Source organism: Vigna umbellata, chromosome 6, assembly GCF_029865625.1.
Source record: "Vigna umbellata cultivar VRB3 chromosome 6, Vumbellata_1.0, whole genome shotgun sequence".
Classification (NCBI taxonomy): Eukaryota; Viridiplantae; Streptophyta; class Magnoliopsida; order Fabales; family Fabaceae; genus Vigna; species Vigna umbellata.
In genome coordinates, this window is record NC_142170.1 from 31,847,834 (window position 1) to 31,863,113 (window position 15,280).

The 15,280-nt window shown below is 35.4% G+C and overlaps 1 protein-coding gene across 6 annotated transcripts; it reads right to left on the reverse strand.

Moving 5' to 3' along the window:
- Positions 1-11,127: 11,127 nt before the first annotated feature.
- LOC124829683 (protein IQ-DOMAIN 2-like) lies at positions 11,128-15,050 on the reverse strand. Of its 6 annotated transcripts, none has more exons than XM_047303242.2 (7): positions 14,914-15,050; positions 14,632-14,714; positions 13,837-13,936; positions 13,332-13,631; positions 12,798-13,019; positions 12,556-12,675; positions 11,128-12,208 (listed from the first exon to the last, which is right to left on the reverse strand). In XM_047303242.2, the coding sequence occupies exons 3-7, from the start codon at positions 13,909-13,911 to the stop codon at positions 11,498-11,500; spliced, it is 1,428 nt and encodes a 475-aa protein (XP_047159198.2). In that variant the 5' UTR covers positions 13,912-13,936; positions 14,632-14,714; positions 14,914-15,050; the 3' UTR covers positions 11,128-11,497. The 6 variants fall into 6 exon arrangements, with proteins under 6 accessions (XP_047159198.2, XP_047159197.2, XP_087949172.1 ...); XM_047303241.2 differs by having other exon boundaries at positions 14,589-14,714; XM_088093046.1 differs by lacking the exon at positions 14,632-14,714 and having other exon boundaries at positions 14,914-15,045.
- Positions 15,051-15,280: the final 230 nt, after the last annotated feature.

Genomic DNA, 15,280 nt, shown 5'->3' on the forward strand with positions numbered 1-15,280 from the left:
AATCAAAACCCCTAGAAGTTTTGGGAAGACCTAACACAAAATCCATACTTATCTCTTCCCAAGGGGTGGAAGCAACATTCAAAGGAGTATACAGTCCATGAGGCATTGATTCAGATTTAGCTTCTAAACAAGTTATACACTTAAAGCAATGCCTTTGAACATCCCTTCTCATGTGAGGCCAAAAGAATTTTTCTTTCAACATGCCAAGGGTTTTTTCTACCCCAAAATGCCCCATTAAACCTCCCTCATGTGTCTCTTTAACAAGGAGTTTTCTATGTGAACCTTGAGGAATGCAAATTTTTCCTTCTTTAAAAAGATACCCTTCTTTCACATAGAATCCTCCTTGAGGCTTATTGAGACATTCCTCATAGATATGAGTAAAATCAAGATCTTGTGAATATAATTCAAGAATGTTATTAAATCCAAGAATTTGAGCTCCCAATGTGGCTAATAGATTAATTTTTCTTGACAAAGCATCAGCCACCACATTGGATTTTCCTTTCTTGTATTTAATAACATAAGTGAATTGTTCAATGAATTCCAACCACTTAGCATGCCTCTTTTGTAACTTGTGTTGACTTTTCAAATACTTAAGTGATTCATGATCACTGTGAATGATAAACTCCTTGGCAACAAGGTAATGTTCCCAAGTTTGAAGAGCCCTCACAAGTGCATAGAGTTCTTTGTCATAGGTGGGGTAATTACAAGAGGCACCATGAAGTTTTTCACTAAAGTATGCAATTGGGTGTCCTTCTTGTAATAATACTGCACCTATGCCAAATCCTGAAGCATCACATTCTAGCTCAAAAGTTTTGGAAAAATTTGGCAAAGCTAGAATGGGTGCTTATGTGAGCTTCTCTTTGAGTAGCTCAAAAGCCTTTTGTTGTTTATCCCCCCAATGGAATGTAACATCTTTTTTCACCAACTCATTGAGGGGTGAAGCAATACTAGAGAAGTTAGGAACAAATCTTCTATAAAAGCTTGCCAACCCATGGAAGCTCCTTACTTCTCCTACATTCTTTGGATGAGGCCAATCTTGGATGACCTTTATTTTTTCTGGGTCCACATGAACCCCATTTTTGGTGACTACATATCCAAGAAATATGACACTATCAACACAAAAGGTACACTTGTCAAAATTTGCAAACAATTTGTGTTTTCTAAGAATTGTTAAAACAACTCTCAAATGATTTTCATGAGTTTGCAAGTTTTGACTATATACCAAGATGTCATCAAAGTAGACAACTACAAACTTCCCAATGCAATCCCTAAGAACATGATTCATAAGTCTCATGAATGTGCTTGGAGCATTTGTAAGACCAAAAGGCATAACTAGCCATTCATATAATCCAAACTTGGTCTTAAAGGCAGTTTTCCATTCATCACCTTCTTTAATTCTTATTTGGTGATAGCCACTTTTTAAATCTACCTTTGAAAATATTTGTGCTCCATGCAATTCATCCAACATATCATCAAGTCTAGGAATGGGATGTCTATATTTGATTGTGATGTTGTTGATAGCCCTACAATCACAACACATGCGCCACTTCCCATCTTTTTTTGGTACAAGCAACACTGGTACAGCACAGGGACTTAGACTCTTTTGAAGTAAGCCTTTATCTAGTAACTCTTGGACTTGTGTTTCAATCTCCTTAGTTTCTTGGGGGTTTGTCCTATAGGCTGGCCTATTAGGAAGAATTGCCCCTGGAATGAAATCAATTTGATGTTCTATTCCTCTTATGGGTGGAAGCCCTTTTGGAATTTCTTTTGGAAATAGATCATCAAATTCTTTCAAAAGTTTTTGAATGGTTGGAGAAAGAGTTGAAGTCTTTGGATCACTAGATATGCATGTAAGTGTCCCTTGACAAAGAAGAAGGTATGAAGGTTGCTCAACTTGAAGTGTATTGAGTAGAGTCTTTTTGTTTAAAAGTACTTCATGTTGAGTGACCTTAGGTGGTACATTTATCTCTATACCTTCCTTTCTTTTTGACTTTTTCTTTTGGTCATGTTCTTGCTTTCTTAAAATCTTCATTTGTGCTTGATCCTTAGCCACTTGGGCAGGAGTCAAAGGATGAAGCACAAACTTCTTTTCCTTTTGATGGATAGTGATGGTATTGGTTAGACCATGGTGGATAGTTTGATGATCAAATTGCCATGGTCTCCCCAATAACACATGACATGCTTCCATGGGAACTATATCACATAAAACTTCATCTTTGAAATTCCCAATGGAAAATGCCAACTTCACTTGATTCTTGACTATTATATCCCCATCTTCATTTAACCAATGAAGTTTATAAGGTTTTGGATGGGGTATAATATCAAGCTTCAACTTCTCAACCAACCTTGTGCTACAACAATTGCAACAAGATCCACTATCAACAATGAGAGAACAATGATTTTCTTGAATTTTACATCTTGTGTGAAAGATGTTCTCTCTTTGTGATAGGTGATCAAGACTTGGTTGGTTGCTAAGTATTCTTCTCACCATGAGAAGTTGCCCATCATCAGCATATATTTCCTCTTCCATTTCTTCTTCCTCACTCTCACTTGTACTAGTTGGGGTGTCACTTTTACTACTATAAATGTCCTTGCCTTTCAAAATGATGTTTCTTTTTGTAGGACATTGAGTAGCTACATGACCCCTTCCTAGACATTTGAAGCATTTGATTTCACTTGTTCTGGTGTGTGAGGGTGTCTCTTTCTTGGGTCTCTCTTCTATTTTGGCTAGAGGTTTAAATGGCTCTTTTTCTTTAAAAATTTTCTTTTCAAAAGTAGGTTGAACTTGAATTCTTTTAGAAGAAGATTTTCTCAAGTTTTGTTGTTCTACCTTTATACACATTTGAACAAGATCATTCAAATCTCTATAAGGTAGAAGTTCAACCCTATCTCTTATGTCAAAATTGAGTCCACTTAAAAATCTAGCTAAAGTAATTTCTGGACCTTCTACTATGCCTGCCCTCATCATATACAACTCCATCTTTTGTCTATATTCCTCAATTATCATTGACCTTTGTTGTAACCTTTGGAGTTTATCCATGAGTTCTCTATTGTAGTAGGAGGGAATGTGTCTCCTCCTAAGGGCAGATTTGAGATCATTCCAATAATGGATGGGAGGGGCTTGATGTCTAAGCCTCTCTTTGACCAAGGCAGTCCACCAGTACATTGCATACCCTTGAAAGCTTAGGGTAGCTAGAGAGACCTTCCTCTCTTCACTCACTTGGTGGCATTCAAACAATTGTTCTACCTTCATCTCCCAATCAAGATAAGCCTCTACATTGTCCTTCCCATGGAAGTGAGGCAACACAACATTGACTTCTTTAGGGGGTGGGGGTGCATGAGAATTTCTCCTATGCCTCCTAGAAGTAGAAGGCTGATGAGGGTAATAATCACACATACTCAAAGATATCCCTCCCTCTTGAGAGTTTTCACTCTGACTTCCCCTGAACTTACTTTTCCTTATCAATCTCAACTCATCTTAAATAACAGCATTTTGAAGCTCTCTATTGACTTTCTCTTCATTCATTTCTCTTCTTATTTCCTTGAATTCATTAACTAAAGTTTGAAGAGAAAAATGTTCTTTTTCACTATCACTAATCCTAGGAGAATGCCTTCTAGACATTATGATGGACTTAAATGTTATTCTTGAAGTAAAGACTAGAGATTTTCACTTGAAAGCAATATTCCAGGTAAGGGAGGTGATTCACTAGGAATGCTTAAGTACCAAGCCTTATCCTTGCCAAATATGCTTCTTGCTACTTACTAGAGTCCTTAGATCAAAATCACTCTTAAATCCACTTAAGTCTTAAAGACAACAAAGAAAACACAAAGCAAAGAAAGGACACAACCTAAACTCTAAATTCGGACCCCTAAGAGAGCTTCCTATTCGCACATCAAAATTGGAAAAGTAATTAAAGTGAGGTCTCCTAGGTGAGGCTTAGACTTTGGATCTAAGACACACTCACCGCCTACTCAATTTTAGGTTGTGAGACTTCTTTGAGTCTAGTTACAAATGAGGGAAGAGCACTTGTGAACTCTAGCACCTCACTTGCTTGGGTTTGGAAATTACAACCAAAGAAACCAATGGAAATTACAAAGAAATTTGGTACATTGGAAAGGAAAAAGTTAAAATAGGCTAAGGAATCAATGTGTGCAGCTTTGGGTTGCTCTCAAAGAACTTGAATCTACTGGATTCCAAACAATTCTCTCAGCTGCAAAGTGCTTAAACAAAGAAATGAATTTTCTGCAGAATACAACTCTGCTGCAAGTTGTTGGTCGGACAATTCTGGACAGAATTGATCACGGCCTTTCCTTCTTCAAGACTCAACTTCAATCACTTTCCTCACCCATTGAACTTCCTTTGATGCTTCCACTTGCAATGAGCCATTTGAATTATAGTTCACCTATCCAACAAACCAGTTAATCACAGAAACTACCACCACAATTGCCAGTAAAATCACATCCAAGTGACAGCAACACCAGGACTTTTGTCAAACAGATGGTGTGCAGAGTGTTCAAAATTCAGAAAGCAAGCAATTAAATGGCTATCAATCACGATGGCACATCAAAATGATCTTAGGAATGGTTCTAAAACAGATTTAAAACGCAATAAAAGACCAGAAACCAGAATCAAGCACGAAATAGCTATGCAATGAAAGTGGACCAAACTGTTTGTTGAAATGTCTCAATGAACTTGCATTAATTTTTGACAGCAATGTTCAAAGGTGCAACCAGAATTTCGAAATCAGGATGTATTGGTCCTATTCTGCCTTTTAATGTTTTAATCACTCTTTTTAACTTGAACTTTTGATATTTTATGGACCAATGGCTTTTACTACATCCACTCTTATTGAATCAAACAGCCAAACTTTGAAATTTTGGACCCAAAAATTTACTGCATAGCTCTTGGCAGCCAGCAAAAATCTACCCAGAAAAAAATGACCAAATGCACAATATAGTTTATATGCTCATTCCAATGATGTAAACATGTTTCAATGATGAGTGAGGACTTGCAGAAACAGATATAATGAGCTAAATCACAGTGTAACAGATTTGGAATACTGCAGTGGTCATTTTCAGCTCAAATTCACAACCACAAGGTTCAAAATGTAGATTGGCTTTGATTCTGGATTAAAAACATCAAAAAGAGTCTGAAAATGGTATTTGAAAGTTGCTCAAAACAGCAGAATCAACTTAAAAAAATGATTGGCAATGATCTAGTACCAATCCAACTCAAATTATGCAGAATTTTTAACTCAAAGGCACATGCAGATCGGCTATTGCATTTTGTTGATGCTTACAACATTACAAAACACTTGGAATCAAATCATTTCATGTTCCAAATGATTCAGACATTAACTCATTCAATTGTTGTTCAATAGAACAGTGCACAATGCTAAATGAATAGTGGAGTTTTGTTACAGCAGTAACACTTTTTGGAATAACAGAACAGAAACTAAAAAGCCATGCAGATCTGAGTTTGGTTGGCAAATTTAAACATCTGAGCTCATCTCTTGATTGTTCATTGCTCTTAATTGGTGTAGCCACATCCAACACTTTCAGAACCGTAAAACTTGGTTAAAAACCAGATTTGATGACAAAAACAGCAAATTAACCAAACATGACTAAGACAAAACAGGAAATGATGCTCAAATGATTAAAATGACTCAAAACAGCAAGAGCTAACCGAATAAAATGATGATAGACTCAAGCAAATAGAGCTGGTATCAATAAAACTCAAAACATAGAAGCCTAAACACATCATAGATGCTGAAACAGAAACAGAATTCAGAAGAACCAGAAGACATAGCAGGAATTGAATGACAGTTTGGAAAATGAAATATGAAACCACTTATCTCACGGTTCAAGTTAGAACCTATGCTCTGAATACCACTTGATACATCTTAGGAGATGTAGAGAAGATGAGCCGAGAGATTGGAGGCGCAGGGAGACTTGGAAGGCTGCTCAAACCAATGTAACAATAGCTGTAGCAGTTGTAGATTGTTGTGCAGACTTGGAATTTCAGGATCAGATTGGCTAGGATCTTTGGATGTGTAGTAGCGGATTGTTGGTGTTTATGGTGAATGGATATGGAGGCTAGCTTGGAGAGGTGATTCACAACTCAGAAGGCTTCCTAGAGTGGAAGAAAGTTGCAATGGAGATCAAGCTAAGAAGTGACTCTTGGAGAAGGAATTTGCTAAACATTTCAGCAGAAATTCTTTACTACAATCCAAAAGTAATCTACAAGCTTTGCCTATGAGATTTTATAGATCAATCTCAAGGCTTAAGCAAGCAATTTACACGTTTCAGATCTGAACTCATGTGCTAAATGTGTGGCTTCTAGAAAACTTTATGAAGCGCGTGACAAATGAGTTTTATGTGGAGAAAACAATTACTAATGCCGCCCCATAGAAGGATAAGCACACCCCTTCTTGTATAGAAATGTCTACTTTACCCTTCTCCATGTTTTGGCAAATTTGGAATATCTTCTTGTTCTCCAATTTTCCATCCAAAGATAGCAAATAGTACTTGACCTTGGGGAGAATACTCATCTTGGAGCTTTTTGGCCATTCCTCTTGTGATGGGTCCTATGGTGTTAAACCTTCTTGTATCACTAGGGGATACAAAACTAGTGTTCGTGGATGGTTCTGTACAAGGCACAGTTTGTCCACCGTCATCTTTATTTTGTCGTCTTGCCTTCTCTTCAGCCAATTGTGCCTCTAAAACTACAACCCTCCTTTTAAGTTCTTCAATTAGAAATTCTTGGTCCTCTAAGGCACGTATAAAAGTTTCTCTTCGATTTCTTTTTTGTATCTTATTTGGTCTTGGTTGGGCATCCTTTGTTGTTGGTGGTGGTCTGTATTCCTTCTTATCCTTGGTTGAAGCACCAACATAAACATCATCAACAACCTGAAATTTAACCATATATTTCAGACTACACAAGTTTTGTCAATATATCAAAACATAACAAAACTTCGGATAACAAACCACATACCAAACCTGTCTCCATACACCGTTTTATGAACTTGTCTCCAATACTTCTATTCATCCAATGCAATATTCGAGGAAATTTATCGATTGGACCTTCGGGTGGAACAAAATGCTCAAAAAACCATACCTAAGAAAAATAAATCATCTTAACTTCTACTAAAAAACTAAAATCACAAAACAATAAACAAACAATTTACATTTTACATCAACAAGTCATAATTACCTGCAGCATGTAAACACAACCATCCACGTAAACGTTTGTTGTACCTTTGCCTTTCTTCAAGCCTTCTGAAGCTTTGCACAAACTACGTAACAAAAAACGATAAACTAGACTACCCCAACAATAACTACCCAAACCACTTAAGTTGTCAACAATATCAAACATTACAGGAAACACTTTTCCGCTACGTTTCGGAAATAAAATCTCACATATCCCTACCAATAGGTAAAGGCTACAAAAATGAGAACAAGGGATCTTTTTCTTGTGTTTTCGCATTAGAATTTTGTATATCGAATTCAAATCCTTTGTTCCTTTACCTATGTATTTCACACATTGAATATTTTCCATTTCCTCCTTTAAGTTAATATTTTCACCATCTGTACTCAATCCCAACCCTAAATAAAAATCATTTTCATTTATAGTCAAAACTTTATTTCCAACAAAAAAACCACTACTCGAGTCATCCCACTTACCCAATAACTCACTCAATATATTTCTACCTAGTTTAACATTTACATTCACATCTAAAAACCACGAAAATGGAGTCTTCTTATCAATGACCGATGCTCGTCTGTCAAGCATTCGTTCAAAGTACATATATACTTTGTCGAAAAAGAGTGACGAACGGTCAAGTACATCAAACAAAATAAAATAAGCAAAACTACTAAACCCAATAAGCAAAACAAAATGATACAAACTCCAAACCTAAACCCAAACCAAAAAACCATGCAACGAAATGGAATGACAAACCACTTACCTTCGCCGTCAGACAATGCTCACCGGACCTTGCCATTGCGCACTAGAACATCTACGAAAAACATCACCTTTACAAAAATGGAGGGAGAGAACACCACGCACAGAAAACCATCACAGAGAAAGCAAAATGAAGACGCAGGGAAACGAGACCTTCATTTCCAATGAACAAACAGGGGTATTTTCGGATTATCACTTAAAACAAAACTTACCTACGTCCATTTCGACAGTTTTTAAAAGAAAATTATTTTAAAATAAACCAATAAACATGCGACACGTGGCATTGTAATAAAAGTTTATTTATTAAAAGCATATATTATGATAGGTGAACAATTACTTGTCATAATATATTCAACATATTATGATAGGTGAAAAGATTTACATCATAAACATTACATATTATGATAGGTAAGTCTAACTACATCATAATATATTCGTTACATTATGATTGATAAATGAAAATCTATCATAATATACTGGACCTATTATGATAGGTGAATGAAAGTAGGTCATAATACGCTGAACTTATTATGACATAATTTTCTACTACGTCATAAAATGGGCAAACCTATTATGATGTCCAAAACTATGATGCCAGGTTACTTATCATAATAGGTCATATTTACCTATCATAAAAAACAATTTTTCCATTAGTGGATGGACCAACTTGACACATTTGAGCGAAACTAGAGACAAAATAAGTAATTAAGCCTATATTTTTTTATTTAACTTTAAAGATGTGTTCACTTGTGAAGATGTAAAGATGGATAGAAGAGTGAGTGAATGAATTTAATAAATTTGAGAGTAAAATGTGTATTATTTTTTTGAAAGAATTTGGAAGTCATAGATAATGAATTTAGAAGTAAAGTTTGTGAGAAATTTAACCGATAAATTTAAAAAATATTTTAATAAATAAAAAAGAAAATTACCAATTTCCCTTAATGTTAAAAGTAGTATAAAATTATTTTTGGATTAGTTGGAATTATTTTAAAAAATGTTAAATGAATAGTTTTGAAAAAATAATAATTATTGTAGTAGAAAAAAATACATTTTATTAGCTATAAAATAAAAATTAAATATTTAGTTTTGTAATTAAAATTTTTTTAAAAAATTGAATCTGTGTTTTGCTTAACCGCCCACAATAGCAAATATATGTTTACGTATTCATGCACAATAAAAGAAAGAGAATAATGTGTAATGGGAGAAAAGTTATCGGACATTTAAATAAAAACATTTAATATTCACATTAATTCTTCCACACCAAGGATTTCTTTAAGTTTGTATCCTAAATGATCACTCTCAAATACACATTGATTCATGAAAATAAACACGCATGGGTCCCGCTTTACATCCGCATGAATAGAAAATATGAAGCGAACAAAGCTTATGTCTCCTTTATAAAAGATCATGAAACTAATTATTTTTTTTTATTTATTTACGTTAGATATATTATTTTTATTTTATATTTATTTTTAGTTAGTTTGTTATTATTTATATTTTGGGTTTAGTGCATATTTCTTCTATTATAGATAAATAACTCTATGTGTATATTTAACAAAGGGAGATTAATTTCATATATAATTTTTACTATATTCAACATGGTATCTAGAGCTACGTTCTTTTGAGGAAAACATTTTTGGTGCCTCTGCCACTACATACGCCGGTGGCACCATCTATTGTTGTCAGCGGCGCCATCGTCTACCGTTGTCACTACTGGAGTTCTAGTTTCGACTGACGATCACATGATTTTGATTGTCTCGGCCAGGCGACCATGATGTCATTAACGATGCCTCATCGAAGCTCTTATGTGTTCTCAGCGCCTTTTGAAATTATGGATTTACTCCCTTTTTCATTGTGTATGGTGGCATGTCTAGTAGTAATTCAGAGTGTCGAGGTCGTGTTTATTGTGTGTTGTTGCACGTCTCGTCCTCTCAGGTAGCTATTCAGAGTATCGAGGTTGCTCTTTTTTCATTTTTAGGTGCCTTGATTGAAGAATCTTTGATTTTTATAGTTTCTTTCTCGTGTTCATCCATTGCGTTTGATCCATCCATATATGTTTTTTTTTTCATGGAAAAGATGGTTTTTGTTTGTTTATTTATAGCCGTGGTCGCTCTCCAACAATTACTTCTTTATCCACTGGTGGCATTCCTCAAAGGCGATTTGCAAGAAGAGATTTACATGGAGCAACCTCCTAGATTTGTTGCTCAAGGGGAGTCTTCTGAGTTTTCACTAAGTCTTTAGGGATTATATTAGTAACAAACTTGGTTCATATTTGTATGCACCAGCTTGAGAGAGAGTGATAGATATATTATCTTTATTTTATATTTATCTTTTATCTTTAGTTAATTTGTTATTATTTGTATTTTGGACTTAGCTCATATTTCTTCTATTATAAATAGAAGATCCTATGTATATATTCAACACGAAGAAAATTAATCCCATATATAATTTTCATTATATTCAACAATTCAAATTTCTGATTCCTTTTATATTTAAATAATATTTTGTAACTATTTACTTTTTTTAGTACTAAAGTAAATCAAATTATGGAATATAAAACAAAATATGTTGCAAAATGCTTTTAAGAGTGAAAAATATGATCAATATATATATTTACAAACCAATTAACAGGATGAAAGCATAGTTATTTACAAACACTTGAATTTATGACTGATTGATTTATCATTGACCGGACGATTAATGTTCCTGAAAGAACATTGACGTATCATTGATCGGGCGGCCAATGTTCTTGGAAGAATTTTGACCGGACTGCAAATGTCTCCAGGTAAACGTTAGTTTATCGATTTCAATCCTAAGTTAATGTAGACTGACTGGCACACCACTAAAACGACCAGTTATCCTTCCATTAGACATAAGCAAACACAAATCTAACACATTTACAAGTAAAACATACTTATTTTTGGATCCTAATTAAGTCAACCTTAATTAAAAACCCACTTCAAAATTTATAATATATTAAATGATCGAACATACGTACGCTAGAAATTTGAAGACGAAGGACTAAAAATAGCTTAGTAATGAAGATCAATACAACGTTAAAGAATTCACAAAAAAGTGTGAAGAAACGTTAATTGTGATCCCACACCCGAAAAAGTACTCATATGAGGTTACAGAACACACTAACATTTAACTGACTCAAATAATGGGGGCAATGAAATTAAATATACATTTTATATCAGAAATAAGAATGAATAGTAGCAGAAAGATACTGGGGGAGGCTCAGTAAGTCATTCTGCAGCTGAATGCTCTTTTGTCCATAGAACTCTCATGAACCACCTTTGATCCCCTCAGCACAAATTGTGAGTACATACCAGGCGTGGAATACGACAAATACACAAATGTAGTAGGCAAAACAGTTTTCACCCCAAATCAATATAAAAATGATAAGACGAAGATACACATGATAAATAAATAAATAAATAAATTAAGGGACAATTCAAATGAACTTTTGTCTTATTCTTGCCACCATATTTCAACTTCTTGTTTTTTCATCGTTTTCCTGTGGCTATGTAATCAGCCAGACACACCATTTCCCACAGCGATTTCAGCATTGAAGCTGGTTTCTACCTTTGGTGGACCTGAATGCCTTCTTGGTCTAGCAGGTGAAGCAGGGAAACTAAGACGTTTTTTTGCAGTCCCAGCAGGGGACCCTTTATTTGGGGTCACATTTTCTGCAGCTAGTGGGCTTTGCATTCTGGACTTGGCTTTGGCAGATTTAGTTGGCACCATGTAACTTGGAATTGCTGGGGAGCTTGCAAGGCTTTCATCATCTCCCACTGTTGATCCACCAATGGAGTGCCTCCTTGCCCGCTCTGACTGCACACTCATCACACTTTTGGTCTCATCATCTATAGCCATGATGTCCTTTGGACTCACTTTCTTCAGCTTCTTAGCAGCTGCTGGAGAAGCTGACTTGGGAGGATTTGAATGCGATTGCTGGGAATGTGACTCAACGTTAGGTGAGCCTGGATTTTGGCTCGCTGTTGGAGAATACTTCTCAGAATTGAGCTGAAACTTAGCAAATGATTTGCTGATTTCAGCACTGGTAATGCCACGGCCAGAACTTCTAATAGATTTATTGTCATTCTTCTCTTTCTCCACCAAGCTATGGCTCTCCCAGGGCCGGGCTGCCGTCCATCGCTCCAACCAACTCCAACCCCAGGTTGGATTGGTTGGATCCATGAACATTGGGTTTATGGATCTTGATGAATTCTTCCAGTTTTGCTGTAAAGAATAAAGTAGCACTTGTTTAAGGTAAAAACTGGAGTTCAATGTATTCAAAACCTCAAGGAAATCCCACCAGTAGCCATATTCCTATTATAGTCCATTATATATTATGTATTATTTTGTGATATAACAAAATAGTTTGGACAAATTTCCCTTCATGGAAAAAGTTTAATACATTTTACCTTTCTTATTTTCTTCTCTTATGAGTTTTAATTGAAAAATTTATCCAAACAAGAAGACTAAGTTAATTGATCTCTGAATTCACCAAAATATTTGCTTCATATATCCTTTCTAATTTCAGTTTCACTATCCTATCAAATATAAATTCACGACAAATAGAAAACCTGATGAGAGAATGAATAAGCCATTGCTCTTTCTCTTCTCATAGCAGCTTCATACTTGCTCAGTAACTTGGCTTCAACCTGTTCTTTCGATTGTACACTGTCATCCCATTCCTCACCAAGCTATTATAGGAATTTGAAAATAGTTAAAAGCATTAAAAATTCATCTAAAAGTAAAGTAAATATTATCTTTATGTCAACAGGATCAAAAACAGAAAATAAGTCAAGGGAAATGAAACACAGACCCTCATGCTCTCTAACTCTTTTGCATGTTTCTGTAAGAGCTGTTTCTGTAGAGCTTGATTCTCCTCCAACATCCTGAGCCTCCTATAACGAATCTGAGTTTGCAAATGTGCAAAAGTCTGCATAGAACGGAGGGTACTAATAGCTTGACGTTTCACCACTGGCCCTTCCATGAGTGATCTCAACCTCACCAGTCCCCTCAAAGCCCGCAATGCCCTTCTTGCCTAAATGATTATTGAGAAATAACTCAGCTTGCAGGCAGTTTATCATGAATCAAGAAGCTTTCCAGCACATATCACCTCTTAACTTAGCACATATAATAAATATATACTTTTTACTACTAATTTACATTTTAAGAGTTTGAATTGACCAACTGTTAGTATACAGTGAACATGAAAGTGTTATATCATCATTGTAACTAAGGTTTTGTCCCAAGTAGTTGTAGAGAAAAAATGGAAATATTCAACAGATAATGGAAAGAGGGAAGGTGAATGGAATCAGTTACATTGGTTTAAATGTAAAATAGCAAAATATACCAAGTATCCCCGAAAAGCTTTCTGAATCCTTATTGCTGCCACTTCTTCTGTTGGTTTACTGTGTAACTGAACAATTGTAGTGGCTTGGACATCCACAGGTTCTGTCTGAACAGCAGGAACAGGTTCCTCGGCAACAACTGCAGTTTCAACTTTGACGTCATCATGACTGGTTTCAATCTCAGAGTGAGGTAAAATAACCTCGGGTGGAGGAAGAGGAGGTGCTTTATCAGTTTCGGATTGTGACGCTGAAGTCTGCAACTTTTGTTTTCCAAACCATTTCTTCTTTGGTCTACTTGTTTTCTGAAAAATGCAGTTGTTAACACTATAAGGAACATGCTGGATACCTGAGAAATGTTAACTATAAATTGTTGTAAAAAAGCTCACAAAATTTCCTAAAGCGTGTACTTTCAGGTGTATTGTGCAAGTCCACATGATATAACAGGAACTTCTCAGTTATTCTTTTGCAATCAACATTAATATTTTATAACATAAATTTCATCAGAACCTGATAGTTCCTCTCCTTTGATTCAGGGCTCAGAGCTTTCTTCACAGTAGAAAACCAACTTCCCTTCCTCCCCATTTTCTTTGCATTCCTCACTTGGACCCTTAACACAGGAAATATGTAAATTTCATGATATCATCTCTCAACCCAAAATAATTCAAGAATTCAGTTTGTCTTTGAATTGGAAATCCAGTAGCACACCAACTGGTGTTATTAAATGCTACTAGAGCTATGAAATTGATGCTGAAAAACTAATTATGTAAGCCTTTTAGCTTTTGAAAACAAGAAAAAAAGTTATGAAAAGGAAACCAGGAACCAGCTTCTGGCTTCTGGTAGAGAAATTTATCATCAAGGAATGATTGAAAGTTAACTGATCTGAACTATTGAGCAATTCAAATCCTTATCCATAAAAGGAATCCAAATGGCATGTGAAAAATACAAAGAGTAATTTGAAATCCTCATTCGCTGAATCATATTGAATCCAACAGTACGAAGAACCGAATTATCTTCCTTTTGTGCATTTCGACTGCAAAGAATCACACAGAATGCAGATTTATCTAATCAAATCAACATTTCCAGTCAAATTATGCAACACCCTTCTGCAACTAACAGAATTTTCACCAAAGCAAAGCAAGGAAAGAAATTGAAGAACTTTGAACATTAAACGGCTCCAACAACATTAAGAGGAAATGGGAAAGTGCAAAAATAGCAATTTTAAAAAAGGGGGTCCAGATTTAGACGGAAAATGATGGTACCTCAAGTGAAACCAAAGAGACAGATCTGAATCAAATAACTTACAAGTTATTCTGGGCCTATGTGTCTCTAACAAAAAGTAACAAAAAGATGAAAGAACTTGGAGATTACGCTTGCACTATCTCCCCCTGTAAAGCAGGGAAATGTAATCAGATCTTGGGAAGGGACAAAGGGTTTCAATGATAGGAGAGAATGAGAGAGAGAGAACAGCTGGTTCAGCAAATACTGTGACCCCACTACTTGTTTTAGGGAAAATGGGACCCACTTAGTTATCATGGTTCAGGAAAAACCTTGAGTCCAAGGTCCCGTTTTTGCTGGTTAAGTTACCTTGTTAACCGTGTGTCTCATGATGAATGATGACCCTTTCCATGGATGTTGATGTTGGTCCACTCATGCAGTGGTTGCCCATTACCACTGGCAGTGACATTCTCGTTCTACATTTCATCTCTCTCTCACTCTCTCTCCTTGCTGTTTTTTGTGTTCAACACTTCCTCAATAAATTATCATTTAACTGCTTTCCTTGTCTTAACTGTTGCCTGCATAGATTTTTCATTACTCTGCAAATTATTAATGTCTATAGTTATTCATACAATAATGAACAATTAATATTAGATAAAAATCCTCAATTGGATCGACTTTATTCATATATATGGTTAATACTTTCTCCGTATATATTCTTCCTTTCATAAGTATT